Source organism: Schistocerca piceifrons, chromosome 1, assembly GCF_021461385.2.
Source record: "Schistocerca piceifrons isolate TAMUIC-IGC-003096 chromosome 1, iqSchPice1.1, whole genome shotgun sequence".
NCBI lineage: Eukaryota > Metazoa > Arthropoda > Insecta > Orthoptera > Acrididae > Schistocerca > Schistocerca piceifrons.
Window position 1 is genome coordinate 513,253,988 of NC_060138.1, and position 20,607 is coordinate 513,274,594.

Below are 20,607 nucleotides of genomic sequence, written 5' to 3' on the forward strand. Positions count from 1 at the left end.
AGAGCCATTTGAACCATTTTTGTCATCGGTCTCTAGGATTACACACTACTTAATCTAAGTTAAACTGACTTACGCGAAGGGCAACACACACACTCATGCCCGAGGGAGGACTCGAATCTCCGACGGGGGAGAGCCACGCGAACCGTGGCAAGGTGCCCCGGGCCGCGCGGATATCCGACGCGTCGGGAGTAACTGACGGCTGGCCGGAAAATTAGTCCTAAGGCTGACTCTTTCATAATGAACCTATATTAAGCAACACCACTTGATAATAAACAACCACTAGGAAGGATTTACTGAACAACAGACACTTGAAATACAGCGAGTTCTCTATACTGAAATCATTAATCATGCTTATGAAGCTACAAATACAAAATAATTTTTGTAGAGCACATAGAAAAGTCCCGCAATCGGAAAGGTTGTATTTGTTGTTCAAGTTCACTGTCTGAGAAAAGAAAAATAAATTGGAAAAAGACTTCTTTTAAGAAATAATTTAAAACATATCCAAATATAAACGTATCCTCTAGAATCAAACACTATACCAACTACTCAAACTGGATGGATGTATTAATATAAGTGCAGGTGACTGCAGAAATCAGACAGCTGCAAACGTAAGTACACTTATTTTTCATACGTATACATGTTTTTGTACATAATTCCTTCTGCAGTACGCGCTGCTTGTCCATGATTAGTTGACAATTAGCGCGGTGACTGTTGTCGGCAGTGTGAGGCGTGGCGTTCCCCCGCATTAGGACTGCCAAGGGGAGAGTTCCAAAGACAAATGGTTCAAATGGCTCTGAGCACTATGGGACGTAACTTCTCAGGTCATCAGTCCCCTAGAACATAGAACTAATTAAATCTAACTAACCTAAGGACATCACACACATCCATGCCCGAGGCAGGATTCGAACCTGCGACCGTAACAGTCGCGCGGTTCCAGAATGCAGCGCCCAGAACCGCTCGGCCACTCCAGCCGGCTCCAATGACAGAAAGGTACCACAGAACGTGTGTCGCAGTGTTCACAACACTATCCGAGTATTGTGCTTTTACGAAAGCAGATGTGACACACGCGGAAACGTTGGCAGCGCTCTGTACAAATGAATATCTTTACAACTAATGCCGATTCTCTGCACTGCTAGCAGCACCAATAAAACAGGCAACTAACCGAGGCCAAACTGTACCTATCAGTTCAATTATCTGCAGTTTGAGGAGTTCAAAGATTTCCTTCAGTATGTACTAATAATTATATTAATATTATCTACTTCGTCCAAACGATGATCATTTCCGATGCATATATCGTCTCATTTCTTATCGAGCGTGCCAATTTGAAATTAAGTTTCATTTTTTCTTAAGAATCAAACTTGTTGGTGAAATGTGAACGGGACATAAAGCAGACCCAGTACCGTAAAAGGGACGTATGTTTTAATCTTCTTCTTAGATCAGTGTGGAGCTCTTTCAAAAATTGTTTTTCTAGCAGTTGCCACATTGACTTTTCGTCTTCTCCGAGAACTGTAGTCCTCGTTGTATCTTCCAGCGCAGGAAAACAAGTAGCTGACATTTGGCGAGGCGATCGAACGAGGTGTGTACGATGTGCCCTCATTGAAGACGGCAGAAGCTGCAGCAGCGGTCAGGTGCTTCCAGGAATCGGCGTCTGGAGACGTCACGTTCTGCGAAAGCCGGTGTAGCGCCGGCTGCTGCTGCCGGTTTATATGGAGGCGGAGGCGCCTCCCCGGCCAGTCGCAGACAGCATGCGCACCCGGGAGGCAGTTATTACCGCGGCGCTCGTGGCGGTGTTCGCGCTGGCCTTCGCCGCCGCTGAAGACGCGCCGGTAAGCGACCAGTCATTCCCTATTAACGTGTGGGAGATGTTCTCAAGGATCTTCTCAGTGTGCTCTGGCACAAGGAGTCTGCAGTACTAGTAGGGACTTTCGAGACGTAAACGACATAAAATTCAGAATCTCCGTATAAAAGAGCTTTTGTTTGTCCTTTGCAGTGTGCGAAGTATGTGAGTCACATGGATGTGCTGTGATCGTGGAATGTAAAATTCTGAAGCAAAAGAAACAGTTGTGTGTCGTTGCTGGTGACCTCGAGAGTTAACTAGGTTCTTTCGACCAATCGGAAAGGATTCCCTTCCTCCGCTCACATTAGCCTGTTCACTCGCGCTGCATGAGACTTGTGTCGTAAACGTATCTGTTGAGTGTAGGTGACTATAATGATGTGCTTGATGTCAGGTTTAATCGCACACTGTGTGGTGATGACAGACGGCGAAATGCGGTGCGGGCAGTCAGCCTATTCCCCTCGAATAGCACTAAGGGGCCCACCGAGCTTAACGTTCCAATCCGGCGTCTAGATCACCACCAAGAGATTCACATGCCGTCTCATTGAGACTCTATGGTCCGCAGCTCGTGGTCGTGAGGTAGCGTTCTCGCTTCCCACGCCCGGGTTCCCGGGTTCGATTCCCGGCGGGATCAGGGATTTTCTCTGCCTCGTGATGACTGGGTGTTGTGTGATGTCCATAGGTTAGTTAGGTTTAAGTAGTTCTGAGTTCTAGGGGACTGATGACCGTAGATGTTAAGTCCCATAGTGCTCAGAGCCATTTGAACCATTTTTTTTTGAGACTCTATGGACAAGTTCTGAATTAAATTCAGGACATTGTCGGAAAATATGATGATAAAAATTGTTTGCCAAACTCTCGGTCCTCGTTGCTGCCCGAATACTGGTGGTGAAATTTTCATCTAGCAACAAGAATCGAACGGAATGCCTGTGTCTCCATGTAGGACGCCTCCACGCCCTCAAACATTAACGACCCTCACTATGTAAACCAAATCGACAGACTGGAAACGTGCCGAATCATAACTCCCCAACGATTTTATACTCTAGTTGTTTTTTAAGTAACTGGCTACCAACCAACACAGCCAGATAAATTCATTTAATTCTCTCATATTAAATTTGTAACGTAAACATGAATGATGATTTCTGTTACTATTTTTTGTTACTCTGGGAAATACATAAGATAATCGGCGTTTTAAAACCCAACACAAATCAGAGACGGTTTTTAAAATAGCAGCCTCAACTTTATGAGCCACCGATACACAGTACCCTCTATCGGTGCACTGATAACGCACTGGACCGATATCCGGGAGTACAACCGTTCATATCCCCATACGACCAACACCATTAATCCAAAATATAAGTTTGTGGTCCATCGCCCCGCGGGATTAGCGGAGCGGTGTATGTCGCTGCAGTCATGGACTGTGCGGCTGATCCCGGCGGAGGTTCGAGTCCTCCCTCGGGCATGGGTGTGTGTGTTTGTCCTTACGATAATTTAGATTAAGTAGTGTGTAAGCTTAGAGACTGATGACCTTAATAGTTAACTCCCATAAGATTTCACACACGTTTGAACATTTTTTGTGCTCCATCTGAAATGACGCCGTCTTCCTCTCTTCTTTCTTTGGCTCTTCCAAGTCAGTGTCCGCTAGACTAAGACGAAGCGGCCGTGCTACTCAACTTCATACGATCACACTCCTTGAGATTTTGAGGTGAGACGTGACAATAATCTTTAAACTACTGCTGCTGGAGAAAAAAACCAACGTTTCGGCGACTGTTGCAGCGGCCTTCTTCTGCGTCTACTGGTGATTTCTAGCTATGCAGTGTAACTTATATCTTGTTGTTATTGTTCACTGCGCATGCATTAGGTCGTAATTTTAAAAAAGATATTTCGTTTCATTGGTCAATTAAGGAAGACTGAGAGGGAACTTTATTTTAATAGGTTATTGCTGTGGAGAGAGAGCGTAACCTCTGTTGTCTAGTGGCTCTTGTGTTATGTGCCGTGATTGGTGGTCACCGTCGAATGAGAAGTTGGCGCCGGCCGCTGTGGCCGAGCGGTCCTAGGCGCTTCAGTCCGGAACCGCGCTGCTGATACAGCCGCATGTTCGAATCCTGCCTCGGGCATGGATGTTGTGATGTCTTTGGGTTAGTTGGGTTTAAGTAGTTCTAAGTCTAGGGGACTGATGACCTCAGATGTTAAGTACCGTAGTGCTCAGAGCCATTTGAACCATTTTTTGAGAAGTTGGCTCCCGCTTACCAAATGCTGGACGTCGGCCGCGCGGCGGAAGTTACTCGCTGGTAGTGCTCGTGCCTCGTGTTGACAGTGCGGTCAGTTCGGCTGTGATTGCTGGCAGCCAAGATGGGGCAAGCCTGAGTCCATCCGCTCTGTTTTCTTATGAAGTATTTCGATGGCATCTCTGATTTTGCGTTTTGTCATAACCGGCTGCTTGGCCTACACACAGGCTTCGCTGAATTTTATTTCTTTTCCGAAATATTGCTGATGTTCTGCCACTACACATTTGTTGTGCTGCCCTAGACGCATATAGCGTTCGTGTTCCCGAATGCGTGTTGCTATTAGCCTGCCTGTTTCGCCGATGTATGCCTCTCCGCATTCGCATTCAACATTGTACACGCCTGCAGTGTGTAATGCATCCAGCTCCACCCATAGCAGAGGAACTCGGTCATCTGTTCTTTGGCACTCCATGCACAGCGCCTAAGTGATGCTCAAAAAATAATACCTGAGCTTATAAGGCTACGCACAACGTTTCTAGCCAATGGCTACAGCCATAAGTCGATCCACAGAGCCTTGTCGACGAGTATAAGTAAGCAAGATAAGCAAGAAATGGAGAAACTGTAGCCAACAGTGCGCTTACCTTACGTGAAAAATGTTGCTGACTGAATAGGCAAAAACTTCCGCCGGGTTGGAATGCAGCCAGTCTTCTACAGTTGTCGCAGGGCTTCACTAAGGACACGGGGGACGCATTACACACTGCAGGCGTGTACAAGTTGGAATCCGAATGTGGAGAGGCATACATCGGCTAGACAGGCAGACCAATAGCACCGCGCATACGGGAATACGAACGCTATAGTCATCTAGGTCAACACAACAAATATGGTGGCAGAACATCAGCAAGATTGCGGAACAGAAATAAAATTCAGCGAATCTGTGTGTTGGTCAAGCAGCCGGCTATGACGAAACGCAAAATCAGAGAGGCCATCGAAATACTTAAACACCCTAACAACATGAGCAGGAAAGATGGACTCAGGCTTGCCCCATCTTGGCTGCCAGCAATCAGAGCCCAACAGACCGCACTGTCAACAAGAGGCACGAGCACTACCGGCGAGTAACTGCTGCTGCGCGGCCGACGTCCAGCAGTTGGTAAACAGCAGCAAACTTCTCATTCGACGGTGACTACCAATCACGGCACATAACACGCTCTCCCTCCACCGCAATAACCTATTAAAATAAAGTTCCCTCTCCTTCTTCCTTAACTGACCAATAAAACGAACTATCTTTTTAAAATTATGACGTGATGGCTTGCGCAGTGAACAGTTACAACAAAATATACGGGACATTGAATAGCTAGAGCCGGCCGGAGTGGCCGAGCGGTTAAAGGCGCTACAGTCTGGAACCACACGACCGCTACGGTCGCAGGTTCGAATCCTGCCTCGGGCATGGATGTGTGTGATGTCCTTAGGTTAGTTAGGTTTAAGTAGTTCTAAGTTCTAGGGGATTTATGACCACAGCAGTTGAGTCCCATAGTGCTCAGAGCCTTTTTTTTTTTTTTTTTTTTTGCATAGCTAGAACGCATCAGTAGACGAAGGAGAAGGCCGCTGCAATCGTGGCCGAAAAGTTGGTTTTTTTCTCCAGCAGCAGTAGTTCTATACATTATGACACTGTATCATATCCAAAAAACTTTTATGTCGACTGACTCTCAGTCCGGCTTTCGCCGCCGTGCAGTGCGGACGCGTTGCTGTTTCCGCCTGCGGAGCGCGCTCGCTGTTGTTTACATTTCCGCGGCCGTCACTTACGTGTCGCTTACGTGCTCTAGAACCATGGCCAACCGTTTTAGAAAATCTACTTTACGATTCACCTTCTGCAACGACTACGCACGACCGAAGGCCTTGGAAGTGGAACGCTTCCTACGCGACGTTGCTAAGATCCCAGCTTCCGATATCTTGGGCATCCATTTATCCATATTAAGCAGTACGGTGTACGTCAAAGTCGTCAATGACGCGGTATGTGAAAGAATACTTCGTGACACCAACCATGGCTTACGCTTTTGCCACGCCGACGGCAATGTCGGAGCGGTCACCGTCGACCATGCCGGCTTAGGAATGCGCACCATACGAGTTTTCGAACTCCCGTTCGAGCTCCCGGCGGAAGACGTTATCGCGGCTTTCCGCCCATATGGCACTGTACATGGCCACACTGCCGAACGCTGGGCGCAATTCCAAACGTACCCCGTTCTTAACGGTGTACGGCAGATCACCATAGATCTCCATCGCCACGTGCCATCTTACCTGCAAATTAGCGGGTGCCGCGCGGTTGTCATATACGACGGCCAACCCAAGACCTGTTCCGGGTGCGGCAAAGAAGGCCACCTCAGATCTGAGTGTCTTCAGCGACGAATCACCCAATTGCCATCCGCTACCGTGACGCCTCCGACTCCGACGACGGTTTTACCGGTCACCTACGCATCCTCGCTCTCTTCTCCTCCCACGGCCGCCACCCGTCGGCCCACGTACCGGTGACCCTTCCAGATGCTACGGATACCGCCGGGGCCGACACGTCGCGCTCAAAGCCTGACGCTACTCCGGCGCCACTACCAATAGCGACGACTTCCGACCCCCACCCGCACGACCATATGGACGCCCCGTCAATTGACGTTCCCGCGACGGCCTTCCTCTCGGAGCGACGCGACTCTCTTCCGTCTTCCGACACGGAGGGACGAACCCGCAAACAACGTTCACCTAAGAGGCGCAAGAGGCGGCGCCATACGGTCTCGGAACGAGACGGATCACCTCCCCCTGATGCTGCAGAGGCCGTCCGACCCGACGAGGCCTCGGAGAACCTACACGACGACACGAATGACGACAACATGACGCCGACTGTGGCTGTGTCGATGCCTACTCTACTGACTCGCACAGGTGCTCCTGAACCAATGGACTCCACCGCTGCGACTGCCGCCGAGACGTCCTCCGCCCCTACGACCGACGTGGAACATACGACCATCACCACGACAGCGCCTTCAATGGTGTGGAGTGAGGACGTCGATGAGGACCCGGACCATACTTTGGAGACAGAGTTACCCCAGACGGAAGCATCGTTACGCCGCTGATAACGCCGTCAGGTGGCGTACGGCACGACTCGCCGTTGCCTCGCCCCTCATCGTTCTCCGCCTGTGGAGTACCCCTCCACGGCGGGGTACGGCTCCAAACCTACCGAATAGCGACGATCAACACTAACACCATTAGCTCACCCGTGAAACTTCAACTGCTGCGAGAGATGATATGGGCGTCGGACGTCGATATCGCACTACTACAGGAAGTACACTGGGCCACACTTCCAGACGTCGCGGGATATAACACTTATCCTTCTCCTGGTGACCATCTGGGACGCGGCGTAGCCATCTACGCCAGAGAAGGCATTCCAGTGGCCGATATCACATACCTTCCATCTGCCAGAGGCATGGCCGTCACCGTCATGGGGACGCGTATCGTCAACATTTACGCTCCGTCAGGCTCCACCCGCAGACGCGACAGGGCCCTCTTCTATTCAGAAGAAATCGCTCCTTTGTTTCTTGGACGCTGCGACCATTACTTGCTTGGGGGTGATTTTAATTGTGTCTTGCACCCTAAAGATCAAGTGCCCCACTACAACACCTGTCAAGAACTGCGTCTTGTCGTCCGAGATCTGTTGCTCCGCGACACTTGGGAAGTTCAGCACGGCGACGCGCCAGGACATACTTACCAGACGAGTCACTCCGCGAGCCGCCTTGATAGAATTTACGTCTCTCGGGAACTCACACCTGCAGTCCAAGGTGCTGAACTTTGGCCTCTGGCCTTTTCGGACCACTGCGCCTACATCTGCAACATTCTCTTTCCCAAGCAAGTGGTCTGGCGTAGTCGTGCACCGTGGAAGCTCAACACCACCCATCTTCATGATCCCGAGTGTCTTCAACGTGTTACCGAGACATGGGCCACCTCTGAACGTCGCGTACCTACATACTGCACGACCTTGACCTGGTGGCTGGAATGTGCCAAACCTGCCATTCGACGTACTTTGATTCAGTATGGAAGGGAGGTAGCTGCGTGGCGCCGGCACACTACCGACTATTTCTACGCCGTTCTCCGCGACCTGGACGCCCAACCGCCCACCCCCGACACCCAGAGGGAACGCAGCAGAATTAAGGCGCAAATTGTAACGTTGACACGCCGTAGACTGCAGGGGGCTATGGTGCGAACCCGATGTCAAGATTCGGCGGAACAAGAACATCCCACCATGCATCATATCGCCTCCGATAGGAAACATCGACGACAACAACTCATCACCGAGATCAACACCTGTCACGGCCAGCACGTCACTTGCCAGGCCGAAATCGTCAGTGCCTTTGTCGACCACTACCGCACGATGTACCAGGAGGAGACCACCGACAACCACGCTGAGGAGTCTGTGTTACCACACGTAACTCGCACCCTCACCAACGACGAAGCGGACGAGATGATGGAGCCAATTACGCGTGACGAAGTCCACGATGCCATCAAAAAAGGCGCTCTGAATAAGTCACCTGGTGTCGACGGATTGCCGATAGAATTTTATCGCGCTTTCCTCACACTAATGGCGTCACGGTGGACAATGATGTTCCACGAACTGCTGACGATGGGGAACGCCGTACCGCCGTCCTTCGTCACGGGACTTATTATACCCATCCACAAACCGACACCAGGCGTGACGACAGCACATTACCGTCCCCTGACCTTGCTAAACGCAGACTATAAAATTTTTACACGCCTACTGGCAACGCGATGCCGCAAGGTCCTGCCTAGCATTCTATCCCCGGAACAGACAACTCAGGGCGGCTCAGTTAATATACAAACGGCCACAGGAGAATGTCGCGATTTAATTGCACTGGCAGCGGCGTGCAAACTCCGCGCCGCAGTGGTTGCCATTGATTTTGACAGCGCATTCGACAAAGTGCGGCATCTTTTTCTGTTCTCAGTGATGGACCGTATGGGTTTTCCACCAGCCTTTATCGACGTTATCCGGCGCCTGTACGGCACAGCCGAATCGCTGATTCAGGTTAATGGCCGTGTGGCGGGACCAGTGGCGATTCGGCGTTCCGTACGGCAAGGCTGCCCACTTTCGACCCTACTCTATGCCATGAACCTGGAGCCACTCATCGGGAGTCTGACTAGCCATCTTTCTGGTCTCACTTTGCGACAGCACAGTTTTCAATGTCGTGCGTATGCGGACGACCTCCTCCTCTTGATCCGCTCACGGAGTGAAACACACACGGTACTTGATTTGATATCAACGTACGGCACTGCAGCGGGCAGTACCATGAATGTGGCTAATCCGCGGCGATGTCCATTGGACGCGGCCTCTCACACGCTGACTTAGCACCTCTCCCGTGTGTACAAAAACTACGATACCTTGGTATTATTTTCACCTCCACCGTGCGCCGCTCCGCTGCCATCAATTTTCGGCGTGCACTGCAAACTATCCGCACGACGGTGAGACAAAATCTTCTCCGACGACTCGATTCTTTACAACGTGTCCAATACCTCAATCAACATGTGGCGTCCAGAATGGTCCACATCGCACAGGTACTTCCGCTGCCATCAACAATTGGACGCAGCCTCCAGGCTGCCTTCGGATACTTCCTTATGGCCGGTACGCTCTTTATGGTCCGCTACGACACGCTCACCCTTCCCACGCGAACGGGAGGCCTCGGCCTTGTCAATGTGCGACTCCGAGCGGCGTCCTAGTACATGTCCACCACGCACAAGCAGTGGCACGGGGGCACCTCCCTTACGCGCAGCTTGCTGGAAATTCTTGTACCCGCAACCATAACACCACCGGTACCAGTCGGACACATCAAGCACCATCTGGCGCACATTTCTGATTTCATCGTCGACTTTAGTTACGCTCACACACACTTACCGACCACGCGTTCTCCTCAACCTAAAGATTTTTACACCACACTGCTTCGTTCCATATCCAGCAACAATATCGAAGTGAAACATCCGTCCAAGCGGTGGCCCACGGTTTGGCGTCATATCCACCAGCCTTTTCTTCCCTCCCACGTCCGGGCAACATGGTACCAAGTCGCAAATGAAAAATTCGCCACAAATCATCGCCTTCACGCCATCGGACTACTGGACTCTCCACTTTGTTCCATTTGCCACCTCGTGGATGACGATGTCCATCAACTGACTTGTGCTGCCACCAGTGACGTCTGGAAACTGGCCCGACAGTTCGTTGCCTGTTACCTCCGCGTTCCACCGGACTCGATTGACCCATGGACTTTTATCCATCCTGAGAATACTTATTTCCCCGCCGCCAAAAATCATGCAATTGTATGGGTCAAGGGATGGACGATCACCTACATGTATAATGATGGCGACAAATCACGCCTTGATTTCTGGCAGTACTTACAAACCGCCCACAGTCAAGTCGAACACCGACCGCGCTACCGCGCCTTCTTCGCCAATTACCTACATGCGATCTTTACGTCACCCCCGCTCAGTTGGATGATGCCACACGCCGACAACACTCCCGCCCCCCCCCCCCCCTGCTGACATCTGAGACTCCCCGCGCTACTTTCTATATTGTAACTCACAGTGGAGTAGGCGCATGGACACGCGCCTCCTTTCTTTTATGCACTATACCAGAACACAGTGGTTTTTCCCTCACTCCACTGTAAATTTGCTTCACACCTCTTGCTTGCATCAGGATTATTATTCTTTTTTCCTACACCTTGTTCATAAAAACAAAAAAATTGCTCGCCTGGCACGAGTATAATGTTATTTTAGCCGGAAGGATGGCATTTCTGTTGCATTTAAGTTTGTACCAATAAAGATCTTTTGTTAATTTACCCTGTTCCTGGTAAAAAAAAAACTTAATAATAAAATAAAACTAAATATAAAAGCTACTTTGAGGGAGTGATTCAGGGACGGGAGGGGGGACACATCGCGGCCAGGCCTCGGGTTCCGACCCCTGCCCGCCTTGTCTCCACCTACTCATAACTGAACACTCTTGTATGACAAAAAAAAAAAAAAAAAAAAAGCGGTTAAAGGCGCTACAGTCTGGAACCGCACGACCGCTACGGTCGCAGGTTCGAATCCTGCCTCGGGCATGGATGTGTGTGATGTCCTTAGGTTAGTTAGGTTTAAGTAGTTCTAAGTTCTAGGGGACTTATGACCACAGCAGTTGAGTCCCATAGCGCTCAGAGCCATTTTTTTTTTTTTTTTTGCATAGCTAGAACGCATCAGTAGACGAAGGAGAAGGCCGCTGCAATCGTGTCCGAAAAGTTGGTTTTTTCTCCAGCAGCAGTAGTTCTATACATTATGGCACTGTACCGTATCCAAAAAACGTTTATGTCGACTGACTCTGACCGTGGAAGCCTACGCAGTTATGATTAAGGGTTTGCAGAAATCAATTATATTTGTCGTACAAGTCGTCTTGTTGTAGATTTGTTGCCACGTTTGCCTTTCGAAATCGTCTTTAAACGTCTGTATTGCTAATGGAGTCATATCTTTAAATATTTGTTTACTGCTTTGGGATATGACTGTGCTGTGATTCTTTTCAGTGTTACGATCTGTGCCTTGCGGTCTGATAGACGGTTACTAATTCTTCTCCACTGTGCCAGTCTACGAAGATATCATCTATGACCATGATAATGTTTCCCTGAACTCTACTTGAAACTATATCCTTTGTACCAGGTTGTAAGATGCATGTAAATCCATTGACATTCTTACCTCTGGGAATTCAGTCTGAAAGTTTACCTTAAAATCACCATATAAAACCAGTTTTTTTAACTTTTTTAAAGAATTGAGCCTAGAACAGCGTCAATTCTGAATCTGTAGTCTAAACTGGAGATCTCCAAAGCTGACGATTTTATCCCCTGAAAATTCAAACCCTCCTGCACAGCTTTCAAATATTTAGTCTTTACAATGTTTTGATATCTCATCTCTCTTGAATAAGACTTCAGTGACACTTCCTTTCTGCAACGAACTCCTTGCATAGAAATCAGTGAGCTGTACCCCTCTAAAGAAAATGTTAGTATATCCTCCCTTCGTAAATGATACGCTGAGGTACAAATAATGTCACTGTCAAGATCTAATAGCAGTTTGTCTTCTTGGCATTAATTTCCACAACATTTTAATGAAATAAACTTACTGCACTTTATGATCTTCATTCCCATTAACTGAACTATCCCCAGTGTCAATGAACCTTAGTCAAATAGGGATACTTCCTACATTACTTCATCCTAGAAAAGGTCTAGTCCTTCTATACGTTATCACCAGTATGTGGCCGACCCCACCAAAATGTGTGTCTTATCAGCAGTCATGAGCGCCTTCTAGAGTATCATATTAATTCGTCTCATGGCACTGTCAAGATAGCATTTGCAACTGACCTACCCTATTGTTGCTTGCTTTAAAATCACTGTGACAAGATTGAGCACTAGAGACAGTTGGGCGATGTACGGCTTCCTTCTGAATATTTTCTCGATTTCGTCATAGGGTCGACATGTGCATTGTGTGCTATCATACCCAGCAACTCAACTCACTGCAAAAATAATATTACCCCACGATGGTTTGGTCAAATTTATCTAAGCTTCCGCAAGTAATACGAATTTAACTAAATGCAAGTTATAATAAAAGAAAATATCAATAAAGCGGTGAAAAGGATTACATTCGCCTGAGTTACTGATGTACCCAACACCAAAAAGTTTTTATTGCAATGAACTGGTGATTCTTAGATCAGTTAATGCACACCTCGCTCAAGACCTCCGCTAAACAGTAGCACTGTCATATAATGCAGTTTTGATAATAACGACGACATGTTTCTCGAAAATAACGGGGAACAACTAAAAAGTGATGCCATTGTTTTCTATGCATCGTTTACGTCCCCATATATTTGAGACTGCACAATTCTGGCGTGCTCAGCCTTCATGTTAAGGACGTCTGAAGGTTATTGCATGAAGTCTCATTGTTAACATTATGGATATCATGCATCTTCACGAAACTATGCTAAGGCTTTCGAATGCCAGTAAGAAGTACATTATTCCATTAAAAATATAGTTCAGTATGTTATTAGTTTAAAAAAGTAGGAGAATTACACGTAATGCGAACTTCTTACCCCTGTTCACTTGTCAAAAGTAGTTACTCTACCGTGAACCGTTTATGAAATATAATAGACGTCTACGTAACATAGAATTATATTCCTATTTTCTTGGTACTTGTTTTATTTTGCACACCAAGGATAAAAAGTTTCCTTCCGTACCAGTTACACAGAATTGCATTTCGCAGACTGATGGCTTGCACATGCAATTTATTTGAAAATATATGCGTAGTAAGTTTTTAGGATAGCGAAAAGACCTTACTACTGCAGGTATCAGCTGTGGCGGTACGATTTTTTTCCTAATCAATAATATACACTACTGGCGATTAAAATTGCTACACCACGAACATGACGTACTACAGACGCGAAATTTAACCGACAGGAAGAGGGTGCTGTAATATGCAAATCATTAGCTTTTCAGAGCATTCACACAAGGTGAATTAATTTAGCAATATCAACTCAAAAATTCAATGTCTCTGTACCAGTGTAAAAGGCATTACATTTGTGTAAACGAATATATGATCCTTTCCAAACATAGGACATCATCGTCAAATGTTACGATATATCATAGCATCTGTGATACACGTATGTTTGCAAGCTCTTTGTATGTATCAAAACATGTGGTGCGTGGTAGGAGTCGGCTCAGTGACAACTCTTAAGTGTTCAGTGAGAACAATTTACGTGTGCGACAATAGGAATGCAGTGGGAATGCATTTACATATGCTGGACGAATTTTATGAAAACAAACACTCGAAACCGACGTTTCACGTAAGTCACATGCAACGAAAATCTGTAACGCAACCATCTGTGTGTGGCGTGTTTATAATTATGTTTTATTTATATTTTAGGACAATTAATCTGTAAAAAACACACCACATGTCATAAATAAAGCTTGTAAACCGTCTGAGGATGAATCACAATGATCCGAAACCGGTAACGGTACCCTCTGAATAAAGGAACTGAAAGTAAATTTGTGGCTGGTTGCTGTCCTAACACCATCAATACTTTGTGAACATTTCGCTATGGTCTGACGGTCAGGCAACTTGCACAAAATAAGTACGAAGCTGAAAAATTGATTTCACGAAACACACGAAATCTCTTTTTCCATGTAAAGCAGAATTCAATAGATCCGTTAACAGCTCCAATAAAAACCAAAATTTAAACGTTACACAGCGACACTCTCACTTCAAAGAATTATACTAGAGCGACTAACGACGTATTTGCCACATTGCTTAAGCGATGAGGAAACCCAACAAGCAGCGACGCATGCAAACATAAGGAGGCGCAAGACTGTGAATGGAGTGAAAACCAGACTCAGTTGGTATATGTTCCAGGCCTGTGACGCCTTGGAGAAATTTATTGCTTTGATTCCTCACCGTTGGTGAGGAGTTTAATGAACTAAAAGATAGGTTCGGTTATTACACAGGACAACTTTAATTAAAATGGATAGTTGAATCCTATCGAGGATCACAACCGTTCCTGCAGCTCCGTCGCTCCTTCCTGCAGTTTACAGACAAATAATAGTTGACCTGCAAACACTACGTGTCACCTCGACCTTTCGGAATCAGAGTTCGCAGCCGACAGTAAACACTTCAGTAGTGACTGTTTGAGCTTCTTAGGGACATTTGGAAGCGTTACAGAGGAATGACAGAGGTGCTGCAATTGAATTCAGAATCCTTATTTTGACTTCAATCACAATGTGAATGGTGAGGTAGCCTTCACAATATGGAAACGGTTGTGAATCCTCAATTAGGGAGTACTGTTGACACAAAGAAACTAGCCACTGGCAAAGAACACATAAAACACACAAGAGAGTAATAACAGCTCGTTTCAGTCCTTAGGGAATATTGCTAGATGTATCAAGAAAGTGAATTGATTGGAAGGTAATAAATAAGCAGTTAATGAGATATGTGGCTGGAAGCGATGACGAAGAGGGCCCGGACGCTTGAGCGCTTTGCCAACTACAGAAGCATCTCTGAGCTGGCGGTCGGCCTGTTGCAGAACTCGACGCGAGCACGTGTTGTTACAGAAACTGCCAAAATTGCACACGTCTTCTGGGATGCAAGCGAATTCATGTCATGAGTTTCCAATGCACATAACCTTAAGGTAATGAAGTTCAGCATATGGAACAACTAACATGGCAGCAGATCCACGTACCAATCTTCACTATGTACCGAAATCAACCAATTTCTGGTAAATACTTGCTCCCAGTGGGATTGGGAGCGTATGATACTTGCTGACCCCCACCAATAAAAAGTCCTAATACCTGGCAACACATCGATCGGTTTGGAATAGCAGGAAAAATACTTTTGTGGGAGAAATCGTACTATCAAATTTACCAACTCATTAATTATGTACGCTGTGAACCCCTTGATGGCGACTGTTTGATCCGTGACCTCATCTATAGCTCAAACCTCTTCCTGTAATTAACATCAATTGAACGTTTCTTAGTTCTTTAGTGGAAGTTCTAAACGCTAGAAAAGTCTCCTGTTGACATCTGAGATGGCAATATGGTCAAGTGGCCAACTGCCAACAAAGAATCAATTGGTCTATTAATCAATCATATGACGCAGCCATCTCCTTTCTATAAAAACTGAGTGAATTTGGTAGAAATGAAGGAGAAAAGTTGGACAAACAAAACGAAAGAAGCTAATGGAAACGGAGAAGCAATGAGAAAGTTTGCTACAGTACTGAAATTGAGCCTTGTTTCAGGAGTATCCACCTCCGGACGTGTACAGCCTCCATGTGGTGAGCCACGTGCGGAACCGGTACGCCAAGACAGTGGTGACCAGCAGGGTGGCCAACACAGCCAACGTGTCCAGAGAAATCAGCTTCGACGCCGTCCTGCCGGAGACTGCCTTCATATCGGGATTCGTCATGTGAGACCCTCTAGCAGCCTGCTATTAATGCAACTTCTCTTATGTGTGGTATCACGAATAGCGCCAGTGATAGGGTGTGCACTGTAAGGTGTCTGTTGTGTTGTTGCAGAGAGATGGACGGCAAGGCGTACGAGGCGTACGTGAAGGGGAAGGAGGAGGCGCGCGAGGAGTACCAGCAGGCCGTGCAGGCCGGGCAGGGCGCCGCGCACGTGCAGCTCAGGTAGCGGCGGCTGCTCTCACAGCGCTCAGTCGTAATGCGTGGGCTCTCACGTCCAGAAATCTGAAAGCTTGCCCACAGGTAGCAGTGTTTCTCCTGCGTCAACCTTAGCTCATGCCTTGAGGCCTCCGGAAAGTCGTCAGTACAAAAGTAAAATCTCAAGCCGGAAACTGTAAAATGGAACAGTAAACGGGACGGTAGCAACGATGATGATCTACATGGAACATTTAAGAGTTGATTTGTTTAGCAAAACGTCTGTGGTCATTTTCCCAAAACACACAATGAATACCAATTATTGAGATATCACCAATTTGGAGATATAAAATCGGATACTCAAAATTACGCATATCACTTAATGTCAAGACATAATTGATGTTAGCTTAGCTTACGAAGATGATAACATACGTAGGGTGACCATTATATCAAATAAAATCGTCATAACTTGTGAATGATTTTCGTTAAGAGGTACAAACTGCACATTTGGCTGCGGGGCACGATGGGAATTATTATTGTTTGGTTTAGCCACAAAGCCCACTTTCATTTGGATGGGTTCGTCAATAAGCAAAATTGGCTCGTTTTGTGGACTGAGAATCCGCATTTCGCGATCGAGAGGTCTCTTCCCCCTCAACGGGTGACTATGTGGTGTGCACTGTCAAGTCACGAACAATCGGTGCGATATTCCTTCATGGCACGGTGACTACCCAACGGCACGTGAAGGTTTAGGAAGATGACTTCATCCCCATTATCCAAGGTAACCCCGATTTCGACAGATGTGGTTCACAAGACGGAGTTCGAAGCAGAAGACAGTTTGATGTCCTGGAGAAGCACTTTGGGGACCGTATTCTAGCCCTGGGATACCCACAAACCACTGGCATGCTCCTCGATTGGTCGCCATATTCTCCGAATCTGAACACATGCGATTCCTTTCTGTGGGGCTGTATTAAAGGCAAGGTGTATAGCAATCACCCCAATCCATTGCTGAGCTACAAACAGCTATTAAGGAGGCCATCGACATCATCGATGTTCCGTCACCTCAACGGTCATTCAGAATTTCGCTATTCGTCTGCGACACACCATCGTCAATGGTGGCAGGCATATCGAACATGTCATAACCTAAATACGAATGTCTATAGTGACGTTTACATGTTGAATAAGTGTGTGCGGGCCGTAGTTTGTAACTAATTTGCTTTTTTTCATATAGTTCAATGACTGTGCATGACTGTTTAAAGTATACAGACAGCATGCTTCATGTTCTTATTACAGGGATCTAGCGGTTGTAGAGGGAACTAGGTAGATAAATTAATAAGCAATCAATCTCCTGAAATGTATGATCTGGATTTAAAATAAGTTTGCCGGCCGGTGTGGTCGAGCGGTTCTAGGCACTTCAGTCTGGAAGCGCGCGACCGCTCCGGTCGCAGGTTCGCATCCAGCCTCGGGCATGGATGTGATGTCCTTAAGTTAGTTAGGTTTAATTAGTTCTTAGTTCTAGGGGACTGATGACCGCAGATGTTAAGTCCCATAGTGGTCAGAGCCACTTGAACCATTTTTTGAACAATTTAAAATAAGTTTAAATATCAAACCATTTTATATATGTGGGCTGTAGAGAGGACTTGGTAGATAAAGACTTAATAAGGAACCCATCTCCTGAAATGTACCATCTGAATATAAAATAAGTTTAAATATCAAGTCATTTTATATATACGTATCCATGGAAGCGAGACAGACAGCCGACAGGCAAATTGTTGCAAGGGAAAATTTCGTGGATCATGGCCGCAGCAGATTAGAATAAAAACATGAGCCTTCAACGATAATTTTCATCATCTTTATTGGTAGCAGCGGATTATCGTATCTGTTTCTGAGGTGGCCTTCTCTACGTAATCTCATAGCTTCGCGAGCTTGATGCAGTACACCACTGAAATTATAGTGTTTGTTCCAGTTACAGTTGTTCTTGCGCATTCTGATTTCTATATCCTCTTTCGTGGCAGACCCAACAGGTTGATCAGGTAACGTCTTTGTTTCATCAAACACCACTGGACGTTAATTTATGGGGCTGCTTTGGAACTACAGCGACCTTAAGCAGTAGGACGAAGCCAAGCGGAGTAGATCGCAACTAATGTTTCCTTCCTTTGCAGAAATTGTTAACAGGTGCCTTTTGGTATGTACAACAGCTCTCCGTCACCATGAAGTTAGTGGTCGTGCGAAACTCGCTGGCTCTGAGCACTATCGAACTTAACTACTGAGTTCATTAGCCCCCTAGAACCTAGAACTACTTAAACCTAACTAACCTAAGGACTTCACACACATCCATGCCCGAGGCAGGATTCGAACCGGCGACCGTAGCGGTCGCGCGGTTCCAGATTGTAGCGCCTAGAACCGCTTGGCCACCCCAGCCGGCGTGCGAAACTCACCTTGCCAATTTCCCGCATGATATACTCCGAAATGGATGAAGACCAGTAGGCAGAGTACATATTTATAGATTTCCGGAAAACATTTGACATGGTGGCCCACAGCAGGTTGTTAACGAAGGTGCTAGCATATGGAATAAGTTCATAGTATGTGAATGGCTCGAAGACTTCTTAAGTAATAGAAACTAGTACGTTCTCCTAGACGGGGAATATTCAGGAGTGCCCCAGGGAAGTGTAATAGGGCCGCTGTTGTTCCCTATATTCGTAAATGATTGGGCAGACAGGATGGCAGCAATCTGCAGTTGTTTTACGATGGTGCTGTAGTGTACGGTTAGGTGTCGAAGTTGAATGACTATAGGAAGATACAAAATGACCTAGACAAAATTTCTTGTTGCTTTAACGAATGGCAGCTACCTTTAAATGTGGAAGTTAATACGAATGAGTAGGTAGAAAAAATCTGTAATGTTTGGGTTCAGTATTACTAGTGTCCTGCTTGACACCGTCAAGTCGTTTAAATATCTGGGCGTAACGCTGCAAAGCGATATGAGGTGGAACGAGCATGTGAGAACTGTGGTAGGGAAGGAGAATGGTCGACCTCTGTTTATTGGGAGAATTTTAGGAAAGAGTGGTTCACCTGTAAAGGGGCCCGCATATAGGTCGCTAGTGTGACCTATTGCTGAGTACTGCTCGAGTGTTTGGGATCCGTACCAGGTCGGATTGAAGGAAGACATCGAAACACATCAAAGCCGGACTGCTAGATTTGTTAATGGCAGGATTGAACAACATTAAGTGTTATGGGGATGCTTTGGGAACTTAAATGGGAATGCCTGGAGGGAAGGCAACGTTCTTTTCGAGAAACACTATTAAGAAAACTTAGAGTACCGGCATTTGAAGCTTACTGTCGGAAGATTCTACTGCAGCTAACATACATTGTACGTAAGGACTACGAAGATAAGATTCGAGGAGTTAGGGCTCATGCGGAGGCATATAGGCAGTCGTTTTTCCCTCGCTCTATTTGAATTTGATACAGGAAAGAAATGACAAATAATGGTACAGGATACCCTCCGCCACGCACCGTACGGTGGCTTTCGGAGTATCTATGTAGACGTAGAAGATGGTTATGTTTGACGAAAACCAGTTACCAGAGTAAATAAATATTAGTTACTATCAAGACTGACTGTTTATTTATATGTAGACTAAAATTGTCCATAACCAGATACAAGGTTACAGACGTGACACGGACACTCAGCTCACACCATCTGAGACATTGTATGGGATATGCAGTGCTTCGTTATCTCCGAATCTCGGGCCTGTTCTGAGTAAGATGATTTTCAGTATGTGGAAATATCTTGCGGTTATTTGCACTGATTCCTCGACTTGTTCTTTCCATCTGCCTTTACTCAGTCACTGATATTTTTCCTAGTTTTGGTTGCTACCGTGCTTTGACGAAAATTTTCTTTTGTCCTATGCTGTTTGGTCTCCAGCAAAAGCAAATAGACCATTTTCTTTTTCTGATAGATTTACTAAAAGTATAAGAAACTTGGTTTCAAATAGTTTGCTTCAAGGCTATTTTCTTAATCGAGAACATATAAAAATTTGACTCATTTTTATTTTAGTGCAAGAGATTCGAACGTGGTGTCCGTGTCGGTGAATGTGGAGGCTCAGAAGAAGGTGACCTTCAACCTGACGTACGAGGAGCTACTGCAGAGGGAGCTTGGTTCCTACCACCTGCGCATCAACCTCAATCCCGGACAGGTACGTCTGCTCTGAGTAGGTACACACGAACTAAGGACCGAGAATACTCAGCGTTACTATTTAACAGCGACTGCGAAAAGGAGCGTAGAAACTTGAATAATGAGTAATGATTGTTGCTCTTCTCATTTCCTAGTTGTAGTTCTGATATTGTACTAGGTGCTCTTTTCCAGTCATTAG

At 46.5% G+C, this 20,607-nt stretch overlaps 1 protein-coding gene across 1 annotated transcript in view; it reads left to right on the forward strand.

The window, feature by feature from the left end:
* The first annotated feature begins 1,725 nt into the window (after positions 1-1,725).
* The window catches only part of LOC124797543 (inter-alpha-trypsin inhibitor heavy chain H4-like), a 104,259-nt gene continuing 85,377 nt past the window's right edge, over positions 1,726-20,607 (forward strand). Inside the window, exons 1-4 of the mRNA XM_047260794.1 lie at positions 1,726-1,826; positions 15,887-16,053; positions 16,163-16,273; positions 20,292-20,430. Of these exons, the coding sequence (XP_047116750.1) occupies positions 1,746-1,826; positions 15,887-16,053; positions 16,163-16,273; positions 20,292-20,430 (498 nt within the window). The 5' untranslated portion in view covers positions 1,726-1,745. The remainder of the gene's footprint in view (positions 1,827-15,886; positions 16,054-16,162; positions 16,274-20,291; positions 20,431-20,607) is intronic.